Here is a 27,490-nt window from a genome sequence, read left to right as displayed (position 1 = left end):
TTGTAAATAATTGTGGCCCCAGCACTGATCCCTGCAGCACTCCACTAGTTACAGGTTGCTATCCTGAAAATGCCCCCCTTATGCCAACTCTCTGTCTTCTATTAATTAGCCAATCCTCTATCCATGCTAATATGCTACCCCCACTACCATGGGCTCTTATCTTATTAAGTAGCCTTATATAGCCTTATCAAATTCCTTTTGGAAATGCAAATATGTTACATTGACTGGTTCCCCTTTATCTATGCTGTTTGTTACCTCCTCAAAGAATTCTAATAAATTTGTCAGGCACGATTTCCCCTTCATGAAGTTATGCTTACTCTGCTTGATTATATTATCTATTTTTAAATGCTCCGCTATTACATCCTTTATAAAAGACTCTAGCATTTTCCCAATGATAGATGTTAAGCTAACTGCCTATAGTTACCTATTTTTTGTCTCCCTCCCTTTTTGAATAAGGGTGTTATATTGGCAGTTTTCCATTCGCTAGGACTTTTCCAGAATCTAATGACTCTTGGAAGATTACTACCAATGCATCCATTATCTCTGTAGCTACTTCCTTTAATATCCTAGGATGCAACCCATCAGGTCCAGGGGACTTATTGGCCTTTAGCCCCATTACTTTCCCCAGTACAGTTTCTCTAGTGATAGCTATGGTATTTATTTTCTCCCCCACTTTTGCCCCTTGATTATTTAATATTTTTGGAATGCTATTAGTGTTTTCTACTGTGAAGACTGTTTCAAAATATTTATTCAACTCCTCTGCCATTTCCTGGTTTCCCATTATTATTCCTCTAGCCTCATTCTCTAAGGGGCCTATGTTCACTTTGGCCTCTCTCTTCCTTTGTATATATTTAAAGAATCTCTTACTGTCCATTTTTATATTACTTGATAGCTTACCCTCAAAGTTTATTTTCTCCCTCATTTTTTTGGGTCATCTTTTGTTGGTTTTTAAATCTTTCCCAATCCTTTGGCTTACCACTAATCTTTGCCACATTGTTTGTTTTTTCTTTTAGTTTGATACTATCCTTAACTTCCTTGGTTAACCATGGTTGGTTTATCCCCTTCCTACAATCCTTCTTTCTCACTGGGATATATCTTTGTTGTGAGTCATGAACTATTTTCTTAAATGTCTGCCATTGTTCATCAACTGTCTTTGCTGCTAAATTCCTTTCCCAATCCACCCCAGCCAGCTGTGCCCTCATTCCTTTGTAATTACCCTTATTTAAGTTTAGCACAGTTGTTTCCAACCCAAGTTTCTCACTCTCAAACTGAATGCTAAATTCGACCATGTTATGGTCACTGTTTCCTATAATATCTTTTACTCTGAGACTCTATGATATTCAGTCTTCAGCCTCCCTAGCCCCTGAAAAAATTGTAGAAATTCCTGACAAAAGCTGGCCCTGATGTTGGACAGAAGAATCTCATCGACCTTTTGTGTGATGCCTAACTGTGTACACGCATTGTTACGTAGGGAAATGGCTTGGTTGCAGATAACACAAAGGGTTTCCGTGGTCTGTCAGCCCTTATGGCACAATGTGGCCCCTAACACGTAGCTTGTTTGACCTGGCCCCTGGAGTTTCATAGCAGAAGACAGAAGAGGACTTATGCAGAGCCATGCAATGTCCTCAGCCAGGACAGATACCCCTGTGCCTGTGTCAAGTCTGAAGTGTGTTGGGAACCCCTTGACCTCTAAATTGAAAGACCAGAAATCCTGGGAATGCTAGCGAACTTCGCCTAGGAAGTGTGAGAGAGGTGCTAATTGTGGGTGGTATCATCGTTTGTCCCGTTTGTTAGAGGTTCTAACGCAGCAGAAACTGGAAATGAGCAATACTGCCATTTATGTGGCCATCTTGTGCCGCAGCACAGACATTTCAAAATGGCGGCAGAGCGATTTCCCACCTTTTGTACCATTTTGGTGGGCTTCGGCCTGGACAGACATACTGAGTGTGTCCCCAAAATTGAAGAGAAAGAGCCAACCTGGATTGGTTGTGGATCTTTCCCATGGCCCGTCTGCCAGTAGCAATCTCTGGGAAAGTCTTAGAGGCTTGACAACGAGCAAGGTAGGAGCAGTGACTGTTCTTGCAAGTGCTGCCATCGCTACTCGTCTATGATGGGTGTGTCACCAGGACTCTCGATGAGGCATCTTGGTAATTGTAACCATCTTGGAGCGCGGGTGTTCATCGTGTGGCATCAACAATAGGCTAATTTGGTGCCGCCACCACTGCTACCATGTTGTAGAAGGTGCTCGGCCAGAGTGAAGCAAGGAAGAGCCACAGGCATATCAGGCTATCTAATTAAAAACTAGTTTATTTATAATATTTACTGTATGTACCTAATGAGTTATTGTAAAGGCACACCACCCCTCGGGGCTGCCTGTCTGCCCCCTACAATACCTAGCACATGACTGCCTGATGTCAGTGCCACATCATCATCTACCTATAGATGAGCATATCCCTTCTGTTAACCCTTTATATTACACTCCCAGGCTCAGTCGCCCACGGGCTGTCCTAGAAACAAGGGACAAGGAACACAGGGACACAGGACAAACAGTCAAAAAAGCGGACAATCCCTTAAAATATGGGACAGTTGGTCACCCTGTGCTTTGACACTCTTCCTAATTTGAAGGCTACATTCCTGGAGCAAGCTATACATCTGCTAGGAGCAGCCCTAAATAAACCCGTGTCAATAACTGGGTGAGTACAGGCCAGTCAGCCCAGGTTTACACACTGACAGGTCTGGGAGGGGCCATCGATGTGGGCTGCCATGGAGATATTACTGGTGAACCGTAAGTCCTGAGTTTCAGCATAAATTGGCTGAACTTGTGATGCCGTTGTGGCCCTCGATAATTGAGAACATCTCCGCTTTCGCCCCTCTAGGGACCAGAAGATCTGGACCAGTATTTCCACAGCAGTTGGTGTAATGTGTTTCAGAGTGATTTTGAAAATAATCACTGGATCACAGAATTTTAACTGCACAGAAGGAGGCCATTCGGCCCATCATGTCTGCACCGGCTCTCCAAATGAGTGTTATGACCTAGCGCCATTGCCCTGCCTTTTCCCCCTACCCTTGCACCTTGTTCCTATTCAAATAATCATCCAATGCCCTCTTGAATGCCTGGATTGAAGCTTCCAGGCAGTGCATTGCAGACCCCAACCACTGGTTGTGTGAAAAAGTTTTACAATAAATAAATAATTTTAATGTAAATAAACCTGATCAACGCTTTATCTTATATAAATCGTCCTGCTTATCTAGAGGTCCAGATCTTTATAGTGGAATTACGAAATAATTTTTGGATCATTTGGACTAGAGTGCAACATTTGGCAGCGTTCTGGGCTGGGAGGTGTACCTTTAAGGGTTCCTTGGTGCTGTGCATTGACAGGTAAGAGCAGTGTCAGGTTACTAACGAGGAGACGGCAATGACTCCGTTGGTACAAGGGGCTTGAAACTTGTCTACACTGAACATGTGACCCATTGTCCTGGAATAGCTGAGACATCGGAAACAAGGAACCATGCCACTGGGAAAGAAAGTGCGGCCAAGTTCTGCCGCAGGGAAGTTAGAAACTTACACCATAAGCAGGTACTTTATTAATGAACGTGTGCAAAGGTATTGTGTAATGCGTTATTAATAAAATCGCAGTAATGAAAGTTGCAGCACAACGGGCTGTGGAGTGCGCGACTATGGATGCTTCTCCGTATATATTTAGGAATTATTTATTTAGGAATTTGGAATGTCAATCAACGTTTTGTCCAGTGTTGTGTAGATGCCATTTGCTGTTGTCAGGGCACCAGAGGTCCGACACCAGCCTCTGAGCAGTGTTTTCACCTGACAAGCGATGAACTCGGGTCATTCCCAGTAACTAGAGGCTGGGATTATGTCACACACGTTGTGAAACACAAACGGCTGTGAGAGGGTCTTGCAGGCTACTTCTCGGAGTTGTACTACAGTTTTTACGTTGATGTAGACCCAAAACTGTTTTGAATGCACATGGAGCTGGCGGTTATTTAAAATTAAATCAAGAGTTGTCCTGTCCGATCATTCCGGGCGGGGTAACGTCCTTTAGAACTCTTTCCAAAAGGACACTGTGAACCCCTCAGTAAAGCATTGGACACGATATAACATCATTTAATGAAAACAACCTATTAGAGATCAAATGATTTTAAGGCTGCACTTCGTTTCCCTTGAATACATTCAAGGAGCTGTTCTTGCCAATTTCCCTTCAATGAGCTGCAAGGCCAGGCATCAATGAATTTACATAATGGGTCATAATTTGCAGTACCAGGGCAACAGACAGTTTTCACTGTTAGTGCGATTTTTCCCTCGCTCATTTAGCCCCCATTGCTGAAAGTGCGAGCTGGTGACCTTGCAATGAAGAAATCTGGGAGCTGAATGAATAACAAGAAGTTACTGTGTATCTTAACCAATCAGATTGAAGGATTGAAAAATAAACAGTGGTAACAATTGAGAAGGAGTTGGAAATTGGAGTTCAATTTCCAATCAGAATATGGATGAGAAATATAAAGAAGGAAAGCAAGATTGGATTAAGAGAGAAGAAGCAGAAAGGAAAAAATTAGAAATAAACGTAACGTTTAAAAATTTCCAACAACAATTAAAACCTTAAGGAATAAGAATCCACCCTTGTTATGGTTAACTTTCAATGCTAGAGAGATTGGCAGTAATTAACACTTATCATATTATTAAAAGGGTACTTAGTCTGAAATGGACCAAATGTAACTTTCTGTGGTGAGTTTACCATGTAAATATAGTAACTTCACACCATTTAATGCAAGTCAATTGTGAGTCAGTCAAGTTTGTACCTACCATGCAAATACAGTAACTTCACACTGTTTAATGCATGTGAATCAGTCAATGAAATGCCCCTTTCACAAAGCCAACACTAGAGCAGCTTGTCTCAGACAGCATCTTTAGTATTTCTCTGTTTAAACATGCATCTGCTGTTCTCTGGAGTTTGTGCCCAAGTAATGGTGAGTCAATGAACTTTACCATTAAGACTCAGTTGCCACTATTTCACCGGACAACAGAAATACTAAAGCAAAATACTGCAGATGCTGAAAATCTGAAATAAAAAGGGAAAATGTTGGAAAATCTCAGCAGGTCTGGTAGCGCTGTGGAGAGAGAAAAACAGAGTTAATGTTTGGGGTCAATGACCTTTCATTAGAACTATTTCTCTGATATCCATAAATAGAGAGGGAAAGTTTCACCTTGTCCTGCAATCAGTCTCTAGATAAGTTTTCCCTTTCGTTTGGTAAATTATCGCTATTTTCAGTCTTATCCCTTTTGTGTGGGTAGTGAATGCATACTCCTCTATCCAATCCCTGATGCTCTAGTGGCCCAGTGACAGTACCGTTGCCTCAGAAGGTTGTGGATTCATATCCCTGCTCCAGGACATGTGTTTGTGCTGGCATTTCAATGCAGGACAGTCAGAACCATATTGTCAGAGATGGCAGCTTTTAAATGAAATGTTAAACTGAAGCCCTGTCTGTTCAGGTGAATGTAAAAGATTCCACGTCATAGTTTTGAAAAGATTAAGTACTCTTGGCGTCCTCGACAATGTTCATCCCTAAACCAAAGCTGATTATTTGCTGTGCACAGACTCTTGCTGTATTCAGAACAGTTGCTCATCTACCAGCAGTCCACATGAACACATATTGACAGGAATGACAAAGTTGTACAGTCACACAGCTTCAGAGATATGTTGCATGCTTCAAATTGAGAATCTACACTCCTACATAAAGTCCTTTTCACAGAAATTATAATGGCACATGAAAATTGCCATATGCAATTTCTGAGTGTCTATCCAAAAAAATGTATTAAAGCAATACTGCTAATAACTACTTTCTCACTTTCCAGGATTAACTGGTAGAATTTTATTGCATGTGGCCATGTGCAGATGCTTGTCTCTTACTTAGTATATTTCTTGAAATCTAACATTTTTCCCTTGATGACTTGCCAACTTCTTTTGGTGCTGGGAACTGCATTCATCTTTTCTGGCACCTCTTGTTTTGGTTGCAACCAACACATGGAGTGGTCACCATATTAATGAGACCAACTTTCTATCGATCCTAAGGGCATGATGTAAATAAAGGATGTATTCTCCCCCGGTCTCTTTTTTTTCCCAGTAGGGTTTCTAGCACATCTTCAACAAACTTGACTTTCTTTTGCACTGCTTCATTTTTCAACAACAACAGCTGCCCTGGTCTTCTCAGCTTGATTACCCTGCTTTAAATGGCTCATGAATGCATTTTATCAGGATGACTGATGCCATCTCCTTGATACTCCACTGTGTGGGCTTCAAGGTACATGTTTTAACATGGCTTCAGAAAACTATTAGCCAGCAGCTCTTGGAAGCCTAAAGTAATGCTCGGCTATCACCTTAACAGCACAAGTAAAGCAATTTTTTGTCTTGTATCAGTAAAATATTCCAGATGCTTCACTGTAATGAAAAGTACAAATCTAAAGGACATTGTTGGAGTACTGTGTTCAGTTCTGGTCGCCACATTATAGGAAGGATGTGATTGCCCTGGAGGGGATGTAGAGGAGATTCACCGGGATGTTGCCTGGGATGAAACATTTAAGTTATGAAGAGAGGTTGGATAGACTTGGGTTGTTTTCATTGGAGCAGAGAAGACTGAGGGGCGACCCCCTGATCGAGGTGTACAAGATTATGAGGGGCATGGACAGGGTGGATAGGGAGCAGCTGTTCCCCTTAGTTGAAGGGTCATTCACGAGGGGACACAAGTTCAAGGTGAGGGGCAGGAGGTTTAGGGGGGATGTGAGGAAAACTTTTTTACCCAGAGGGTGGTGACGGTCTGAAATGCACTGCCTGGGAGGGTCGTGGAGGCGGGTTGCCTCACATCCTTTAAAAAGTACCTGGATGAGAACTTGGCACATCATAACATTCAAGACTATGGGCCAAGTGCTGGTAAATGGGATTAGGTAGGTAGGTCAGGTGTATCTCATGTGTCGGTGCAGACTCGATGGCTCTTCTGCACTGTGTGATTCTGTGATTGTTGTTCACTTATTGAGTTTTCACTGTGTTTCAGCATTTTCCATGACATCAGACCTGACACTGACAAGCATACAATATCTAGGACCAGATCTTCACAAGCACGTGCAAAAACATCTATTCCAGGAACCAGAAATGGGCCCACTCCCACTGGGTGGCTTTCACAGGTAGAACAAGATGAGCATCCGGAGTGGTTGGAGTGGGAACTAGTAAAACAGCGTAACAGGAGGCACTCAGTTGGACTCGTCCAGAATGTGGCAACAAATGAAAATATTCAAAGATTTGGGGATACCCTAAAAAGCCTGAGAAAGGGCAAGGTAAAAAAAAAAGCCCGAAAAATAAATTAATTTATGAAATGTCACTAAATTGGTGATGTGTGTGAGAGTCTGACGAAATGCTTGCTTAAAACTAGGTATGACTGGGTTACGTGTTTTAATTTATGAAGTGTTTTATGGTTACCAATTAACATTCTCATTTCAAAATGCTTTTGTGCAATAGAATCTAGAAGTCTTGATACAAATTTTTTTTCAGCTCTAGCGGTGTGCACTGGTTAAGTGCACCTCGTGGCTTAATATTAGGCTATAAAGACCAAGGAAGCCAATGGGGAAATTTTTAGCTCTCCTCATCCAGCAGCAACAGCTTAGATGGACAGTTAAAAATGAGTAGGTTGCTCACTTGCTCGAACTGGCTTTGGGATCAAAACTGGCACCCAGAACTAACTGGTAATATAAAAAAGAGGCTGCCGGGCCAGTTTAACGTGGTCCTGTCACTGGTATGTTTAGGCTAGTGGAACCCTTGCAGTACCTGGATCATGTCACTGTTCTGGGCTGATCCAATTTTAAGCTCCTTGTGTCCCATGAAGTATTTGATCACCTGAGCTGTGTCTAACTCTGCAGCCTGCAAACCCATTGCTCACAAATTAGTTCATCGGTTCCTTTCAAACCAGTTAATTAATACAACCTTAAATGCCACTCATGAGAATCCATTGTTGCATAAAAACAAGTATCGTTCTCCGTGCTCACTTCTTTGGGCAGGAGTCCTCTCCCCGTTCAACGGATCCTTTTACCCACCTCCAATATTCTCGCTCCACCTGGACCCCTCCCTCTGGATTCTTACCTTCTCTTGATCTTTTCATTGAGAACTGTCGGCGTGACATTAGCCGTCTCAATTTCTCTGCTCCTCTCACCCATTCTAATCTGTCTCTCTCTGAACTTACTGCACTCCGTTCTCTCAGGTCCAACCCCAACATTGTCATCAAACCCGCTGACAAGGGTGGTGCTGTTGTTGTCTGGCGCACTGACCTCTACCTCGCGGAGGCTGAGCGTCAACTCGCAGACACTTCCTCCTACCTCTCCCTGGACCATGACCCCACCACGGAACATCAAGCCATTATTTCCAGGACTGTCACTGACCTCATCTCCTCTGGAGATCTTCCTCCCACAGCTTCCAACCTGATAGTCGCCCAACCTCGGATGGCCCGCTTCTACCTCCTACCCAAAATCCACAAACAGAACTGTCCTGGCAGACCGATCGTGTCAGCCTGTTCCTGCCCCACGGAACTCATTTCTCGTTATCTTGACTCCCTTCTCTCATCCCTTGTCCAGTCCCTTCCCACCTACATCTGTGATTCCTCTGACACCTTATGTCACATCAACAATTTCCAGTTCCCTGGCCCCAACCACTTCCTCTTCAGTCCCTCTACACCTCCATCCCCAACCAGGATGGTCTGAGGGCCCTTAGCTTCTTCCTTGAACAGAGGCCCGAACAATCCCCATCCACCACTACTCACCTCCGTCTGGCTGAACTTGTTCTCACACTGAACAATTTCTCCTTTAACTTCTCTCACTTCCTCCAAATAAAAGGTGTGGCTATGGGTACCTGCATGGGCCCCAGCTATGCCTGTCTCTTTATGGGGTATGTGGAACATTCCTTGTTCCAGTCCTACTCCAGCCCCCTCCCACAACTCTTTCTCTGGTACATCGATGATTACTTCGGTGCTGCTTCATGCTCTCGTCGGGACCTGGAAAAATTTATTAATTTTGCTTCCAATCTCCACCCCTCCGTCATTTTCACATGGTCCATCTCTGACACTTCTCTTCCCTTCCTTGACCTCTCTGTCTCAATTTCTGATGATAGACTGTCCACCAATATCTATTACAAGCCTACCGACTCCCATAGCTACCTCGACTACAGCTCCTCACACCCCGCTTCCTGTAAGGACTCCATCCCATTCTCTCAGTTCCTTCGCCTCCGTCGCATCTGTTCTGATGAGGCTACCTTCAAAAACAGTTCCTCTGACATGTCCTCCTTCTTCCTTAACCGAGGTTTTCCACCCACGGTCGTTGACAGGGCCCTCAACCGTGTCTGGCCCATCTCCCACGCATCCGCCCTCACGCCTTCTCCTCCCTCCCAGAAACATGATAGGGTCCCCCTTGTCCTCACTTATCACCCTACCAGCCTCCACATTCAAAGGATCATCCTCCGCCATTTCCGCCAACTCCAGCATGATGCCACCACCAAACACATCTTCCCTTCACCCCCCCCTGGCGGCATTCCGCAGGGATCGTTCCCTCCGGGGCACCCTGGTCCACTCCTCAATCACCCCCTACTCCTCAACCCCCGCCTATGGCACCTCCCCATGCCCACGCAGAAGATGCAACACCTGCCCCTTCACTTCCTCTCTCCTCACCGTCCAAGGGCCCAAACACTCCTTTCAAGTGAAGCAGCATTTCACTTGCATTTCCCCTAACTTAGTCTACTGCATTCGTTGCTCCCAATGCGGTTTCCTCTACATTGGAGAGACCAAATGCAAACTGGGCGACCACTTTGCAGAACACCTGCGGTCTGTCCGCAAGAAAGACCCAAACCTCCCTGTCGCTTGCCATTTTAACACTCCACCCTGCTCTCTTGCCCACATGTCTGTCCTTGGCTTGCTGCATTGTTCCAGTGAAACCCAACGCAAACTGGAGGAACAGCACCTCATCTTCCGACTAGGCACTTTACAGCCTTCCGGGCTGAATATTGAATTCAACAACTTTAGATCTTAAACTCCCTCCCCCATCCCCACCCCGTTTCTTCCCCCTCCCTTTTGTTTTTTTCAATAATTTATATAGATTTTTCTTTTCCCACCTATTTCCATTATTTTAAAATCTACAACTAATACCTTGTCAGTCTTTCCACCCCACCCCCACTAGAGCTGTACCTTGAGTGTCCTGACATCCATTCTTAATTAGCACATTTTCTTAGATAATATCACCACCTTCAACACCTCTTTGATCCTTTTGTCTGTGACATCTTTTGATTATCTGCTCCTATCACTGCTTGCTTGTCCCTACAACCACCCCACCCTCAACTTCTCTCCCCCCGTCCCTCACCTTAAAGCAGCTTATATTTCACCCCTCTCCTAACTACACTCAGTTCTGTTGGAGGGTCATGTGGACTCGAAACATCGACTCTTTTCTTCTCCACCGATGCTGCCAGACCTGCTGAGTTTTTCCAGGTAATTCTGTTTTTGTTTTGTTATCGTTTTCCCACCTTACTTGAGATGTGTTGATGTTAAATCTGTGTGCTCTAGTTCTACACTCCATATGGGGAAATTTTAACCCAAATGGTGAAAAAGGAGCAGGAGGCAGTTAAAATGGGGCCATTCCACTTACTGCTCCATTTCAGTTGATTCCCCATCTTAATTTGGCCATTTCTTGCAGGTGGGAGCCTCCTTACTAAATACAAATGGTGTACATGGGACTCCAATGGCATCTTAGCCTGTTGCTGAATCTGGCGCTAACTGTGGCTGTGTCACCAAGTTAAATTGTCGAGAAGCCAGTGAGGCTTCCCGAAGGAAATTTAAGAAAACTTGCCTTAGTGTGGTTGGGAAGAGCAGGACTGGTCCTCAGAGCCTCATGAGGAAAGTGTGTGGCTCTGTGGATTCGGGCAACACGCCTCCACCCAGCCACGAGACCATCACAGCTCTACCGGCTTTGCGGCCAGTAACCTTCTGTTGCTGTAGTGGGCTGCTCAATCTTCAGCCCTCTCCAAAGGCCACCTGCCACTTTCTGCCTGAGATGAGTGAGCAGGTGACCACCAACATTGCAGCGAGGCCCTGAGCTTCCAGAAAAGACTACCGTGCAGGATTGCACTTCGATTCCACCAGCTTCACAACAGGGATTAAAATCAGCCCCACTTTTGGCCCCATTTATACTGTAGCTACCTCTCTAAGACAGCTGCACAAATAGAACTCGGTTTTTGCTTTTGAAACAATTTTCACTAACCACAAGTGCCAAGATCCATTCCTACCCATTACATTTTAAACAATTTCAGAAGGTAAGGAAGTGACCCTTTTTAAATTGGTTTTGCTATTGAATTCAAGTGGAACTCTGTTCACTATCGATCAAACCCAAGAGATGTAAAATGACTTCCATTAGATGTCACGCTCTGTTCAGGCTTCAGTCAGGTTGTTATGACTCCAGACACTACAGTGGTGCTAAAATTGCACTATGTATCTTAAGCTATGTCACAATTACATTTACTGCACCTTTGCTTCTCAATATCTTAAAGAACGGCATCATGTACCCCCTTTTTCAACCCTGTTTGTCTAATATAAGGAAGTTCAATTTTACAATCCAAACCTGTTACAGTTCAGGTTTTTTTTTCCCTTGATGCCTGCTATTGTGGCAGTTTCTATGAGCAGACTGAATCCTTTGTGAACATAAGCTTGTGGCCAGAATCTTGCATCTCGCAGGCGGGCGCATGCCCGACCGGAATGGGCATAAGATCATGCGAGATGACGTTGGGTGAGGGTCCCGATGTCATTGCGCACTCGTGCGATAGTTTGCTTGGTGGACGTGCACAAAAGTCAGAAGAGTGCCCGCCGACAATTAAGCAGGCAATTAAGCCCATTAACGGCCCAATTGAAAGTGATTTTTTTTGTGGCCCGTCCAACCGTACAGTTGGCGGATGGGCCAATCAGCCAGGCAGGCTTTACATTTTTGATGAAACCTCATCCAAGGCTGGAATGAAATCTCCGTTAGGAAATAAAATAAAAAATAAATATCTAGGGACTTTTTTTTTGAATGAGATGCTTTCAGGTGCTTGATTGTGCTGCATGGACATTATTAATAATTTATTAATTTGAAGAGACCGTGTTTTTCCACCATCTTCAATATGAAAATTAACATGTCAGACTAATGTGTGCAGGTTACATGACTTGGCTAAATTTATTTTAGAGGGGAAATGCTACCCAGAAGCAAAAACAAAAAGCAAGATATTAAACATACGACCAAACATACATGCAAATATATGCAAATATATCAATTAGGATTAGGAGTAGGCCACTCAGCCCCTCAAGCTTGCTCCATCATTTAATAAGATCATGGTTGATCTGATTGTAACATCAAGCCTCTGATAACCTTTCACCCCCTTGCTAATCGAGAATCTATCTACCACTGCCTTAAAAATTATTCAGAGACACTGCTACCACTGCTTTTGAGGAAGAGAGTTCCAAAGACTCTCAACACTGAGACAAAATTCTCCTCGCCTGCCTTAAATGGGCGACCCCTTGTTTTAAAAGTGTGACCCCTAGTTCTAGAATAGATAAAACAATTAAAATAACACAATAATCATTAACTATAGAACTAGAATCAGTACACAAGTGGTTAATACAGCCTTTCAAAAATGTTTGACTTCTGGCCTCAGACAATCAACTGATCATTGGATCTTTGGCTGACCTTAAAGATGTGTTTTGCATGAATGATTTCCATTCCAATTTGCTCGTGGAATTTGTTCATGTTATGACAGATCTAAAAACCAACAGACAGACCTGCAGTTTTCTTTCATTGGTCTTTCTTCATATTAGTCACTTTGAAGTAAATGGGCACTTTTTATCCATGGGAAGTGAGGCATAAATGCCTGCAAATTGCAGCGCCATTGGCCTATTTATCCCCAGGTTGGCTGTGCACCTATGACTCAATATTAAGAGATAAAATGGCTGTGTGCTTTCCTGTCTGTCCAGCTGCACCTGCTGGCAAAACTCCAGTTATCAAAGTGATTGAAAGGAATCTTGCATCATCTATCTATTTTTCTGCCAACTAGCTGTCATTTTGGGCTGATTATTCATGGCCCTGTGGAGATGAGGGGCTAGAAAAGTAATGGGAAACCCTATCGGAACAGATCCCTGATGCTATTCCACCCCTGGTTGACTTCCCCAGGGCTGGCCCGCCCCAGGAATCATCAGCTTGCTGCATGGAGGTGGAGAGCCAATAGCTGCAATCAAAGTCCCAAACAAGGGCATTATCCCGCGCTGAGGGAACTTTCCCAGTGTCAGAGCCACCCCTGCCCCACCGGGTCCACAGCCCATAAACTGCATGGAGATGCCTTTTCGGCTGCAGGCTGGAGACTCCTCCCAATGACAAAGCTGCGAAGAGTAAACAGCTGCGGACACAAAGGGAACCTTGGAGGGATTCCCCCTCCACACCGATGGCCCTAACACCTTTGGGCAATCTCTTTTTTTTAAACTTGTTCAGCAGATATCTGAGAGCACCTCCCTTTTTGAGGCACCTTCGTGATCCTACCTGCCTCAGCAGCGCCCACCTTTCCCAGTGGGGCTGTCAGCCATCCAGTGCTATGGGCCCTCACATTGGGCCTCCCATGTTATGATCTTTCCCGCTATCTTTAATTCGATGGCATCCAATTAGGAGGTTGCCTCACATAAAGTTTTTCCAGCAAGTGAATTGAGGCCATGAGTGGGCTTAATACCCCCATATGATCCCAACATCGGGATTCCAATGCACATTGGAAAATACAGTCCTCTTTAGCTTAATGACAGCCCTCAATTCAAAATGCACAATTTAAAATAAGCAAAAGCGTGGGAATTACTGTTGCTGGTTGTAGCATATTTATAAAATAGTTTTGTTACTGTCTGCTTTGAAATGCCAGAGGAATGTCATGCAAATATGTTGGGGAAATTTTTAACCTGCTCCTAGGTGTAAAACTTGGCATCCTGCAAGCTGGTTAATATTCAATTTTGTTAATTTCTCTACACATCACATGGCTGTGCAGAAAGTTGAACATCTACTGCATCGAGTATACAGCTGTTCAAATTAGCAAAAATACTTTCAAAGATTTAAAAATTGTATTTCTGCGATAGAGCCCTATTCCCTGGAATCATACTCATCATTCTTTGTCTGAATTTGGTGGGGTACTGAAAACTATTCAAGTTTGACTTGTTACTGGTACAAAATTACAATTGCTTGTTTTAACTTGCAATTATTCGACCTTGAGGTGCATCCTAATACCCAAGTAGCTCAAAGAGAACAAAAATTCTGGAAAAACTCAGCAGTCAGCCAGCATCTGTGGAGAGAAAGTATTAACATTTCAGGTGGATGATCTTTCACCAGGTCATTGACCTGAAACATTAGCTTGGTTAGCTGGAGAAGTAGTAGTAGTAGGAAAAGTAAAAATCATCTAGGGTTTCCATTTTTGATATATGCACTTTCTAGCCGTTGTTATTGTATATATGTGACTATTGGATAAGGATAGAATTGCATTCTGTTGTGATATTCTACATAGTAGAATATCCTCCCGACATTTACTATTTAGTCTCACACGTGAAGAATATTGCCACTTGTGGAATGATGCCCAGCAGGAACCCACTTTCAAGCAATAGAGCTGTGGAGTGGGGAGATCAGGGATGTTGGAAAGGCAGCAGGTAAACTCCAAAAGAAAAGGTGCAGAAAGCACCTTCTGGCAAATAGGCATTGTGACTTTATTTGTGAAGTCTTGACACCTCACTGGCATATTCATAGAGAAAAGGCATTGCTTGATTAGCCTTGGTCCATAGTTTGGAAGCAGCAGTGAAAATCTCAGGATAAAGATCATGCAAATGAACCATGTTTAAATAAATAGTAACACAATAATTCATGGCAGTTCACAAAGTGTTTTTGGAAAGCAAACGGTTACAGAAATCCAGCATTACCGTAATATCACCTGAGGCCACCTTGACCCGATTGCCCTCCACATTGTGAACAAAGTAATAAATCTGTCTTTCTTTATTAATTTGCGTATAAGTTCAGTCCATAGCTATTTTATCTTAACTGAAGAAAGGCTGTTTAGAAAAATTTTTGTTCCTTTAAAGATAGAGTCCATCTTGAATTGCGCAGGATCAATCATCTTCCTTCTAGCATCATATGGTGATCATGTATTAAAATGGAGAAGACTATTTTAGTGCCCAGAATTATCCAAGAAATAAATGCAACTTTATGGAAATACCAGGGATTGAACCCAGGACCTCATACATGCAAAGTGCACGCTCTACTACTGAGCTACATCCCCAAGCCTGTTATCCAACAAATAGAACAGTAATTCAGCAAAATTATTAACGAGGTTCAGTTAATCAAGCCAATGTTCATTTGAGCAAGAGTAACGAGCAATTTCAGGTCATCTGTGCCTGAAGTCTAACATCTAACCTAGTCTTACCTTTGAGAGGAAACGTCTTCCTGTGGTAGGGGAATCCAGAGCAAGGAGGAATGGCCTTAAAATCCGAGCTGGGCCATTTAGGAGTGATGCCAGAAAGCACTTTCTCATGCACTTGTCGAGGAAATCTGGAACTCTCGGTGTCAAAAATCTTTGAGGTGAAGTCAATTGGAAATTTCAAAACTGAGATTGATTGATAGATTTTGTTAAGTAAGGTTGTTGAGGCTTACAGAACCAAGGTGTGTAGACAGAGTTAAGGTACAGATCAGCCATGATCTTATTAAATGGCAGAACCAGGCCATTTGAGGGGCTGAATGGCCTACTCCTGATCCCTACAATTTTCAGCTCTGCCCTCCTCCCCCTGCCATACCCAGTGATGTACCCTATGTGAGCCAAAAGGGTTTTACTTTCTCAATGTGGGCATAACATGGACAATTCTCCAAGTTTAGGTGATGAGTTGGGAAATTTGCCCACTAGCCACCCATATTGAAAAATGTAGGCCCACTGCCCGTGATTTCTATCCATTATTAATGATATGCCCACTATTTCCCAATGAGCAAAGCCAGTGAGTGTGGTTTCTTACTGGAAACCTGGACCTGGAATGGTGACTGCCAAAATAAAATCATTCAGTGCAATGTCTGTTATCATTATGACATTTTAATGGTACATTGTGTAACACCCTTATTTATAGCAGAATGAAGAGTGGAAGAGTGGCACCAGGGTGACTAAAAGTCCATTACGCAACCATGGCTCCCGACACCCATGTACCAGCTACAGGCAGAAACAGTGTGCAGCTGCAGTGAAACTCGAGTTACAACCATAATTATTATAAAATACTGTACAGTATTGAAAGAGTGATTCATTTATCTGAATCAATTTGGGCAATCTTACCTTTCAGAAAAAAAAGACTGGTATGCTAGGCTTTTGCAGGTGACGTCCAAGGAGTGACATAACTGCATTATTTATCCAGGCATGCCACGTGTGCCATGTAACTCTGCCCAAAGTTATCTTGACCTACACTTTCACAGTTGCTCAGTTAGCATCCGTTGCCATCTTGTGCTGGTCTTTTCCTATATTCTAACCAATGATAAAACAATACTTAGTGCAATTATCCACGAACGTTGGCAGTTTGAATTGGAATGATGGTATTCATTGTTACTTGTGTTTTATTTCAGAAGTGAGATTTTCTCTTAAGGTCACTGCTGGTGCTGTGAAAGCATCTCTGTTCTGAAGTGGTGTTTGGACACAGTAAACAGTTGTGCTTTGAGATGTTTAGCGGGAGTCTTCAGTAAAAAGATTAAAAGCTACTCAATGAAAAAAAAAACTTGTTGCATCAACAATCATCCTCCAATCAGATAGCTCCAAGTCACATTGGAAAACGCTGCTTTCAGAAAAATCAAACAAAAAAAGCCATTCAGACTGTTTGTAGCTAAGTCATTCAGACTAGCTTCCTGCCCCTCCACAAGAAGGGAGGACATAGGAAGTCAAAATTGTAATTTCAATACAGCAAATGCATATTGCACATATGGTAACTTGAGACACAGGAAATAAGACTCTGCCATTCCAGGGAGAACGTGCACCTTTATCCAGAATGTTGGGTAACCATGTTTAGTGGTATGGGTTGAAAAGTTTTAGAATGTTCCTTGAATCAAAGCAGAAACAGACAGGTGTTTTTACATAACAAAAATAAAAATACCTGGAAAAACTCAGCAGGTCTGACAGCATCTGCGGAGAGGAACACAGTTAACGTTTCGAGTCCGTATGACTCTTCAACAGAACTAAGGAAAAATAGAAAAGAGGTGAAATATAAGCTGGTTTAAGGGGGGGTGGGACAGGTAGAGCTGGATAGAGGGCCAGTGATAGGTGGAGATAACCAAAAGATGTCATAGACAAAAGGATAAAGAGGTGTTGAAGGTGGTGATATTATTAAGGAATGTGATAATAGGTGACATTAAGGGTAGAAAGCAGGACGAGCAAGGTACAGATAGCCCCAGTGGGGGTGGGGTGTGGGGAAAGGATCGAAATAGGCTAAAAGGTAGAGATAAAAGAATGGATGGAAACACATTTAAAAATAATGGAAATAGGTGGGAAAAGAAAAATATATATAAATTATTGGAAAAAAGGGGGATCGGAAAGGGGGTGGGGATGGAGGAGAGAGTTCATGATCTAAAATTGTTGAACTCAATATTCAGTCTGGAAGGCTGTAAAGTGCCTAGTCGGAACATGAGGTGCTGTTCCTCCAGTTTGCGTTGAGCTTCACTGGAACAATGCAGCAAGCCAAGGACGGATATGTGGGCATGAGAGCAGGGTGGAGTGTTGAAATGGCAAGCGACAGGGAGGTCTGGGTCATGTTTGCGGACAGACCAAAGGTGTTCCGCAAAGCGGTCACCCAGTCTGCGTTTGGTCTCTCCAATGTAGAGGAAACTGCATTGGGAGCAGTGAATGCAGTAGACTAAATTGAGGGAAGTGCAAGTGAAATGCTGCTTCACTTGAAAGCAGTGTTTGGGCCCTTGGACAGTGAGGAGAGGGGAAGTGAAGGGGCAGGTGTTACACCTTCTGTGGTTGCATTGGAAGGTGCCGTAGGAGGGGGTTGAGGTGTAGGGGGTGATGGAGGAGTGGACCAGGGTGTCCCGGAGGGAACAATCCCTACGGAATGCCGCCGGGGGGGTGAAGGGAAGATGTGTTTGGTGGTGGCATCATGCTGGAGTTGGCGGAAATGGCAGAGGATGATCCTTTGAATGCGGAGGCTGGTGGGGTGATAATTGAGGACAAGGGGGCCCCTATCATGGTTCTGGGAGGGGGAGGAATGTGTGAGGGCGGATGCGCGGGAAATGGGCCGGACACGGTTGAGGGCCCTGTGTCTTTACATGACTGGCATTTTGCTTGTTTTGAGGGTTAGAAACTTTCCTGTATTCATCTCCCCCTCTATCATCCATTCAGTATTGGATGCTGCTTCTGGTGTATGGAATTGTCTCCTTTATCTGTATGTAACTTGAACAGCAACCTTTAACTCCACAGCATATTTATAGGTCTACATTTGTCTCACTGTCTGCAGGTCATGCTATTTTACGAATGTAGCTGACACCCAGATGAGATGTATCCCAGGCTGCTATGTGAGGCAAGGGAGGAGATTGCAGGGGCTCTGACACTAATTTTCAAATCCACTCTGGCCACAGGAGAGGTGCCCGAGGACTGGAGGACAGTGAATGTGGTACCATTATTCAAGAAGGGTAGTAGGGATAAACCAGGTAATTGCAGGCCAGTGAGTCTAACATCAATGGTAGGGAAACTATTGGAAAAAATTCTGAGGGGCAGGATTAATCTCCATTCAGAGAGGCAGGGTTTAGTCAGCATGGCTTTGTTGGGGAGATCATGTCTAACAAATTTGAATTTTTCAAGGAGGCCATTAGTCATGTAGACGAGAGTAGTGCAGTTGATGTAGTCTACATGGACTTCAGTAAGGCTTTTGACAAGGGAGAGTGGTCAAGAAGGTAAGAGGCCATGGGATCCAGGGCAGTTAGCAAATTGGATCCAAAATTGGCTTAGTGGCAGGAGGCAGAGGGTGTTGGCCAAAGGTTGTTTTTGAGATTGGAAGCCTGTGTACAGTGGCGTACCGCAGGGTTCAGTGCTGGGTCACTTGCTGTTTGTAGTGTATGTTAAAGATTTAGATGTGAATATAGGAGGTATGATTAGTAAGTTCGCAGGTGATACAAAAATTGGTGGTACTGCAAATAGTGAGGAGGAAAGCCTTAGATTACAGGACAACATAGATGGGCTGGTAAGATGAGCAAAGCAGTGGCAAATGGAATTTAATCTTGAGAAGTGTGAGGTGATGCGTTTTGGGAGGACAAACACAGCAAGGGAACACAATGAATGATAGGACCCTAGGAAGTAAAGAAGATCGAAGGGACCTTGGAGTACATGTCCATAAATCCCTAAAGGCAGCAGCACAAGCGGATAAGGTGGTTAAGAAAGCATATGGGATACTTGCCTTTATTAGCCGAGGCATAAAATATAAGAGCAGGTAGGTTATGTTGGAACTGTATAAAACGCTAGTTAGGTCACAGCTGGAGTACTGTGTGCAGTTCTGGTCACCACACTATAGGAAGGATGTGATTGCACTGGAGAGGGTGCAGAGGAGATGATTAGCCAGGATGTTGCTTGGGCTGGAACGGTTCAGCTATGAAGAGAGACTGGATAGGCTAGAGTTGTTTTCCTTGGAGCAGAGAAGGCTGAGGTGGGACCTGATAGAGGTATACATAATTATGAGGGGCATAGATAGGGTACATAGGAAGAAACTTTTCCCATTAGCGGAGATGTAAATAACCAGGGGGCATAGATTTAAGGTAAAGGACAGGAGATTTAGAGGGGATTTGAGGAAAATTTTTTCCACCCAGAGGGTGGTTGGAATCTGGAACACACTACCTGAGGGGATAGTAGAGGCAGGAACCCTCACAACAGTTAAGAAGCATTTAGATGAGCACTTGAAACGCCATAGCATAAAGGGCTACGGGCCAAGTGCTGGAAAATGGGATTAGAATAGATAGGTGCTAGATGGCCGGCATGGACATGATGGGCTGAAGAGTCTATTTCCGTGCTGTATAACTCTGACTTGATGACTCTAACAAGCTGAATCTCAGATGGACAGATTGCTGCTAGTCTATCAAGTAAAATTGTATTTTGTTTCCACCACAGTCTTAGCTAAGTATGGGGTACAAAAGTGGCATTATGCACAAAGGTTTCATTCCTAGCAAGTGCTCTTCTTACAAATATGAGATTTATAAGATTATTATGTTTCGGGACTGTGCCTTTAATTTAGGATAAAGGGAGTCATATGATCTGTTTTGAAGTCCACTTGACAACAGGCCTAGGTGATGTGACTGTTAAAAATAAAGAGGCACCTGGGTTGTTTGCTGGAAAGAAGGTGTAACGCTTGGAGACAATGGCAGCAGCATCTGTGTTTACAGGGTTTAGACTACTAGCCTCCATAGTTCTGTTCCATAGTTAGTATAGGTTGCCTACAACAATAGTGTAAAATCAATAGTGCTTTTAGTCCACTTGTTACAGTAAAAGTCTTAAAAAGTAAATTTTGTCATGTTATCCTTTCAGCTATCAACTGGAAGTTTAATTTTTAAAAAATTTATTCATCTCTACAGGGATAATAACACTTCAAAATCAAACATTTTTTTGTCCTTTGCTCACAGCTTTCACAGGCAGCTTTAATAGGTCCAACAACTAGAAATCAGCAGGCATTCAAACATGCTGCAATGACCCCATAATGCACCCACCTTAGGGCTGTATTGGTGCTTCTTGTTAATTTAGGCAAGCCAGTTAGATTATGTGCTCCAGTTTGGGAATATCTGATCTAGGGGACGTAGTTTTACTCCTTTTTCAGTCTTGGACAGAATTCCTTCTGTTTTGCCAATTGACTAAAAACAGCAATATTGCAGATAACTCAACAGGAATAAATTATCTCAGAGCATTTTGGTATCCCAGTTTGTCCCTGAATAGTGCATCATTAGAAATTTCCAGACTATAGTAACCAGCGTATTGTTCTCCTCCCTCGCTCATGTCAACATGTGCCCTTTGAAGCATGGGACATTGGACTTCAGCTGTCTGGGCCCTAAGCTCTGGAATTCCCTCCTTAAACCTCTCCCCCTTTCTACCTTTCTCAATTACATTTAGGAGCTCCTTAAAACCTACGTTTCTGACCAATCCTTTGGTCACCTATCCTAATATCTCTTCATGTGGCTCGGTTTCATCATTTGATAATTGGGATTTTGAGGCATTTTGCTATGTTACAGCATATACATCTACAACAATAACATATACAATACAAGTTATTGTATGGTTCCTTTGGACACTGGCAGTGCATTTGCTGACTGAACCACTGGGGAAGGTTGTCAGCATCTATTCCAGTGTCATTGCTGCTTGGCACCCAATTTACTATTGTTACTGCTTCAAAGAAAATAGGTCCAAACATTAAAAATATGAGGAGAAAGGCTGTAATTCCAACTTGGATTTTAGATGACATTCTCAGTGTTGTGAAGTGAGATGGCACAGCTTTTTGTTAACAAGAAAGTGACACATCATCTAGGAAACAAGAAAGGCAGAAAATAAAACAGTACATTTGAAAGGCTTTGTGTGAAACATGACAGTGGGAAGCAGCTGCCAGTTCATCAGTGAGTGTCCCATTGCAGGGGGAGGGAGATAGTGTTACCAACAGAGTTATCCACTTTCTACAGGAGAGGCACCGTGACCAAGGAGCTGTTATCTGATAATAAATACGAATCAAGAGGGAAGGCAAAACACCCAGCCTTTAAAAGAAGAATGAATCTCCAATAGTGTGTGTGCGACAATGGCAGCGTTAATATTTAATCGATATTATGGGAATGTGGGGGTAAATTTTGAACTTGTTGCCCAGTGTAAAACTAACATTTTAGATTGACTATAAAACTCAAAAAAAAAGAACATTTTTAGAACAAATGGCTGTGCTGCACTGCCAGTTTTATGCCCAGATTGCAAGATGTAACCTATTCCTGTGAAGTAGTAACATTTGGCCATTTCTTTTAGACCATAATATCATTGTATCTTATAATACTGTTTATCGTAGGACATATGCTGAGTACTTTAAATACGCATATTTAAACTTAGTTCTCTATTGGTAGAAAACAAATTGGTATTTGTTTGTCAATTCTTTTGTTTTATTTTAAACAATAATGAAGATTCTGTACATTTTTTCTGTAGTATATCCATTGTAGGATTGAAACCAGAGTGCTGTACCATGGATTATTTGTTATAATCCAATACCTAGAGCTATTTTGGATAGTTTTTCTAACTGTTACATATTCAGACCTGGCAGCGTAAAGTCTTGGGGGAGAGTATCATTTATTAGGAAAACACATATAGACTTTTGTTTCAACAAGATCAAGAGTTTATATTTTCAAACTGATCTTTACTAGGAATTAAGACTTGCTTTCAGATAGATGAACCTGGGTAATGTATGCCAGCCAGTCCAGTAGGTGAATACAACCTTTTAGTTTGACCCTTTGCAACCTGCCATTTATATTTGCTCAGCTCTTCTCCCACCCTGCAGCACATGAAGGTGGAAGGATTGAATTAAACATGACAGAAGTGGCATTTCCAATGAATGCTAAATAATAATAATAAATAATATTATGCTGCTCTCAGTGGTCCCACATATTTGAGCCATTCCTAGTACCAATGGAGATGGATATTGTTATTGTTGGAGGCCAATCATCACAGGTGCAGGACACTGCTACAGGAGTTCCTCAGGGTAGTGTCTTAGGCACAACCATTTTCATCTGCTTCATCAATGATCTTCCCTCCATCATAAGGTTAGAAGTGAGGATGTTCATTGATGATTGTACAGTGTTCAATGCCATTTGCAATTCCTCAGATTCTGAAGCAGTCCATTTCCACATGTATCAAGTCCTGGACAATAGTCAGGCTTGAGCTGATGAGTAACAAGTAACATTCAGACAGCATAAGTGACAAGCAATGACCATCTCAAACAAGAGAATCAAACAATCTGCTTGACATTTAAGGGCTTACCATCGCTGAATCCCCCACCATCAGTATCCTCGGGATTTCCATGGACCAGAAACTTAACTAGATCAGCCATATAAATACTGTCTACAAGAGCAGGTTAGAGGCTGGGAATTCTGCAGTGAGTAGCTAATTTCCTGAATCCCCAAAGCCTGGCCACCAACTACAAGGTACAAGTCAGGAATGTAATGAAATATTTCCCACTTGCCTGCAGCTTCAACAACACTCAAGAAGCTCAACACCATCCAGGGGAAAGCAGCCTGTTTGATCAACACCGATCTACCACCTTAAACATTCACTTCACCCACCACAGGCACACAGTAGCAATGGTCTGTACGATCTACATGATGCACTGCAGCAACTCACCAAGCCTCCCATGACAGCACCTTTCAAACCAGTGACCTCCACCACCCAAAAAGACAAGGGCAACAGATGCATGGGAACACCACCACCTGCAAGTTCCCCTCCAAGCAACACACCATCCTGACTTAGAAATATATCACAGTTCCTTCAATGTTGCTGGGTTAAAAACCTGGAACTTCCTTCCTAACAGCACCGTGAGTACCTACAGCACTATGGATACCTACACCACATGGACTGCAGCAGTTCAAGAAGGCAGCTCACCATCATCTTCTCAAGGGTAATTAGGGATGGGCAATAAATGCTGGTCTTGCCAGCGATGCTCACATCGCATGAACCAATAATAATAAAACATGAGGCAAAGCTTTTCAAGAGAAAGTAACATTATTTAGACACTAACCAAGATGTGTAGAAATTTCATAAATTCACACCTAGCATTTCCCTGAGAGCTTAATGAATAAATGCATTGTATGGTGCAGTGTTGAGTGATACTGACTAATAAGTCCCAGATTCAGTTCATTCTCAGTGCTGAATTAGCTGTCCCATTTGACTAACTGGGCTATATCAATATGAGATGATAAATCATTCATCCTTAAAACTTAGTGAGAATTCCATTTCTTTTCATTATCCAACAAGTCCTATTGGAAACTGGAGATATCTATCGATATCAGGTGATGCCATGATTAAGCCCAACTTTGGCGTCACCGCGCCCCCAGTACTAGGATCACCTACCAAAACCAATTGTCAAAACCCCTGGCAGAAAAATTGGGTGAGACACCAGAGCTTCTGTGTGGGTCATCTCCTTCAGGATAGGTCTGAAGATGGTTTGGATGAAGGTGCTTTGGATCATTTAGTTTCCTTTGCCAGGAATACCAGTGCTCCCACTGTTCCCCATTCTAATTGTCTAAACTGCTGTAAATGTAGAGATTATCTTCCTGATATTTGTCCCAGTTTGCTCTTCATTACAACAAAGGGGAATAAAAAGGTGTTTTTAAAAGCTTTATATATAATTCTAAACTGATTACCAAATGTTAATTGTAACTTAGCAATGTGGCATATGGTTCTGATGATGAGCACTATTAATTACATCTGTTTTTCAAGCACAGCGAACATGAATTATGTTGTATATATAGTCTTATAACTAAGCACAGCCGTGTGTGTGAGTGCCTGTGGGGGTGACTTGACTTTGCAAGAGTCATGCTAGTTGTGAATGTATAATTTATGACCAGCAGGAATATAGTGGGTTTGCAGGCAGCCAGATGAATTAGAAGCTTCAAAAGAGGATTAGTCTAATTATCAAAGAGCTTTCACGAGCATGGAGGTACGGAAAATATAACAATTTAAAGTATCTTGATTATACTTTGAAAATTAATATGTTGGAAATAAGTAATTGTAGATGAGAGATTGCAAAATATTGTGAAGTATTTCAGGTTTAGATGTTTGTTGTAGGAAAGTGTCTGTTATAACTGTGTTAATAACTGCAAATTAAGTAATGGATTTCATTGAATTGTTATGCCAATTATGTTTTTCTTTTAAATATTGACCCTTCCAATAGCTAGATAAATAGAAATAAAGCTTTCCAGTCAGAGTTTGTTTATTGGCCTGGATCGTTTGAGCAGCGGCAAGATCGCCACTGAGATTCGATAATTCCCCTGTCTCGACGCTGCTGCCCATTTCTACTGGGACCTTCGGGGCCTGGCTGCTGCAGAGGTTCGCAGTGCAGTGTCCATTGGGGAACTCCGACAAAGTGGAATAGAGTCGGAGGAAGAGAGGACAAGCCCACTTTTTACGGCACTAGCTGTGTTATGGTAAGGTTAAAGGTTCAGTGTGAATGTTAGTGAATGGGTGGGCGAGTGGCTAGTCAGGTAGTTGAGAGATAGCTGGGTAGTCAGGTCAGAGGGTAGTCCAGCATTGTGGGGGGTGATTGTGGAGCCAGTTGTGTAGTTACCCATGTGTTAGACTAGGTTTTAATCTGTCTAACATTTTCTGGGTAACGACCCAGGTAAGTACTGTGGAACATTCCAAAGTCTCCGAATGTAGCTCAGAGTCAGAACCATTTGTGGAAAGTCCCAGGGAGCAGGGGAATTGCCCATTGGAAGTTGAAACTTCCTGAGCAATTCCCATGTAGATCCAGATGTCAGGAATTTCACAGGATTCCGACGCTTATCTTCAATTGTACATCTGGTGTCTGACAATCTGGAAGATTTGGGTATTGACTTTCTTGTACAGTAACAGGATGCATTTTCAATCAGCACCAATTATATAATGTGAATCTTCTCTTGGTTTTGTCATTATTTATTCACTGTATCCATGCCCTACAGTTTTATTTTGCATGAATTTTACATGGTTACAATGGTTAGTTAACTATCAACACTTAAACTGCACCAAATCTAACTGCCTACACCCATTAATGATTAGCTGTTTTCGCATCAATGAATCTGCAAAGATTTGCCAAAAATATTCTTCCTGGGAACACACAGTGCTTAAAAAAACTTCTGTCCATCTTTCAAACCATTTTTCTTCCAACTCTCCAACATAATTTTCCAAATCCTCTTTTCTGGGAATAAAAAATACGTTACTAAAGTCACAATCACAAGTGTCAGTAAGTGCTCTTAGAAGAATCATAGGCAAAAATAGTGCAAAAGCAAATTGTTTTTGTTTGTGAATTTTACTTTATAAATGCAGACACACCCAGTGTAAGAACAAAGCAAATCTTGCCGAGCTGTATAATCTACCAATACTGCAGAGAGCTGAGTTTGTGTACACTCACCAATAATAAAACACTCTTGTACTTTGTTTAACTGATCATGGGAATAGATAGTGACAAAGACTTCTGGAATTGAGAGTATCTGAGTGAAGTGAACTCATTGATCCCCTTGTGCTGTGTCTGATTAAAATGATAGGTTTCTGTTGTGAGATGTACAATGTGGATGCTAGACTTCATTCAGCTGCAATAGATGCAAGAGCTCTATCAACCCACTGTTTGCTAGCAGTAAATTGACACCACACACCCTATCACAAATATCATCTTATCTGCTAAAATGCAGTTTCCACTTAAAATATGTTTAGCTGCTTAACAGATATTTGTGAACATGCAAAAATATAATTATGTAGAATTTCTTCTTTAGATTAGGAACATAGGAGCAAGAGTGGGAGTAGGCCATTCAGCCCTTTGAGCCTGCTCTGCCATTCAATACAATCATGGCTGACCATCTGCTTCAATGTCTTTTTCCCACACTATCCTCATATCCCTTTACATCATTGGCATTTAGAAATCTGTCAATCTCTGCTTTAAACATACTCAGTGATTGAGCTTCTACAGCCTTCTAGGGTCAAGAATTCCAAAGATTCACAAGCCTTTTGAATAAAAGAAAATTCTCCTCATCTCGGTCCTAAGTGGCTTACACCTTATTTTGAAATTGTGTCCCCTGTTTTGTTATGATGTAGCAGAAGGTAATTGCCAAGCTGACCAAATTTCAGAGGGAAACTTGGTCAAGCTATCACAACGATTTTGCAATTTGTATTTATTACGAGAAGGTATGTATGCCTGAAGCCAGAAGTAAAGAGTCCACAACCACCTTTGGAGATTTTAAAGATTAAATTAAAACATTTATTAACAAAAGAAAATAAAAAATTAAACACACAAGAGTACAGTTATACAGTTAAACTTAGTCTTATAACAGTTCCCAAATGATTTCTGCTTAACTAGACTCCCAACTACACACCCCTTTTCAGGAAACAGTCCGAATAGATTCTTAATCTATATGCCAGCTCGTACAGGTCCCATCTTCCCCAGAATCGGTCCCAATGCATCAGGAATTTAAATCCCTCCCTCCTAGACCATCTCTGCAGCCACACATTCACCCGCTCTATTCTCCTATTCCTGATCTCACTAACACGTGGCACTGGGAGTAATCCTGAGATTACTACCTTTGAGGTGCGACTTTTTAATTTATTTCCTAGCTCCCTATATTCTGCTTGTAGGACCTCATCCCTCTTTATACCTATTTTGTTGGTACCGATATGGACCATGACCTCTGGCTGTTCACCCTCCCCCTTCCTGCAGCTGC

The 27,490-nt window shown here is 42.5% G+C and overlaps 1 protein-coding gene across 1 annotated transcript in view; it reads left to right on the top strand.

Annotated features, from left to right (window-relative positions):
• The first annotated feature begins 3,372 nt into the window (after nt 1–3,372).
• The window catches only part of wdr95 (WD40 repeat domain 95), a 197,381-nt gene continuing 173,263 nt past the window's right edge, over nt 3,373–27,490 (top strand). The window contains exons 1-2 of the mRNA XM_078546126.1: nt 3,373–3,577; nt 7,063–7,342. Of these exons, the coding sequence (XP_078402252.1) occupies nt 3,510–3,577; nt 7,063–7,342 (348 nt within the window). The 5' untranslated portion in view covers nt 3,373–3,509. The remainder of the gene's footprint in view (nt 3,578–7,062; nt 7,343–27,490) is intronic.

This window comes from Cetorhinus maximus, chromosome 7 (genome assembly GCF_964194155.1).
Source record: "Cetorhinus maximus chromosome 7, sCetMax3.hap1.1, whole genome shotgun sequence".
In the NCBI taxonomy this organism is placed as follows: Eukaryota; Metazoa; Chordata; class Chondrichthyes; order Lamniformes; family Cetorhinidae; genus Cetorhinus; species Cetorhinus maximus.
This window is presented reverse-complemented; position numbering and strand designations above follow the sequence as displayed.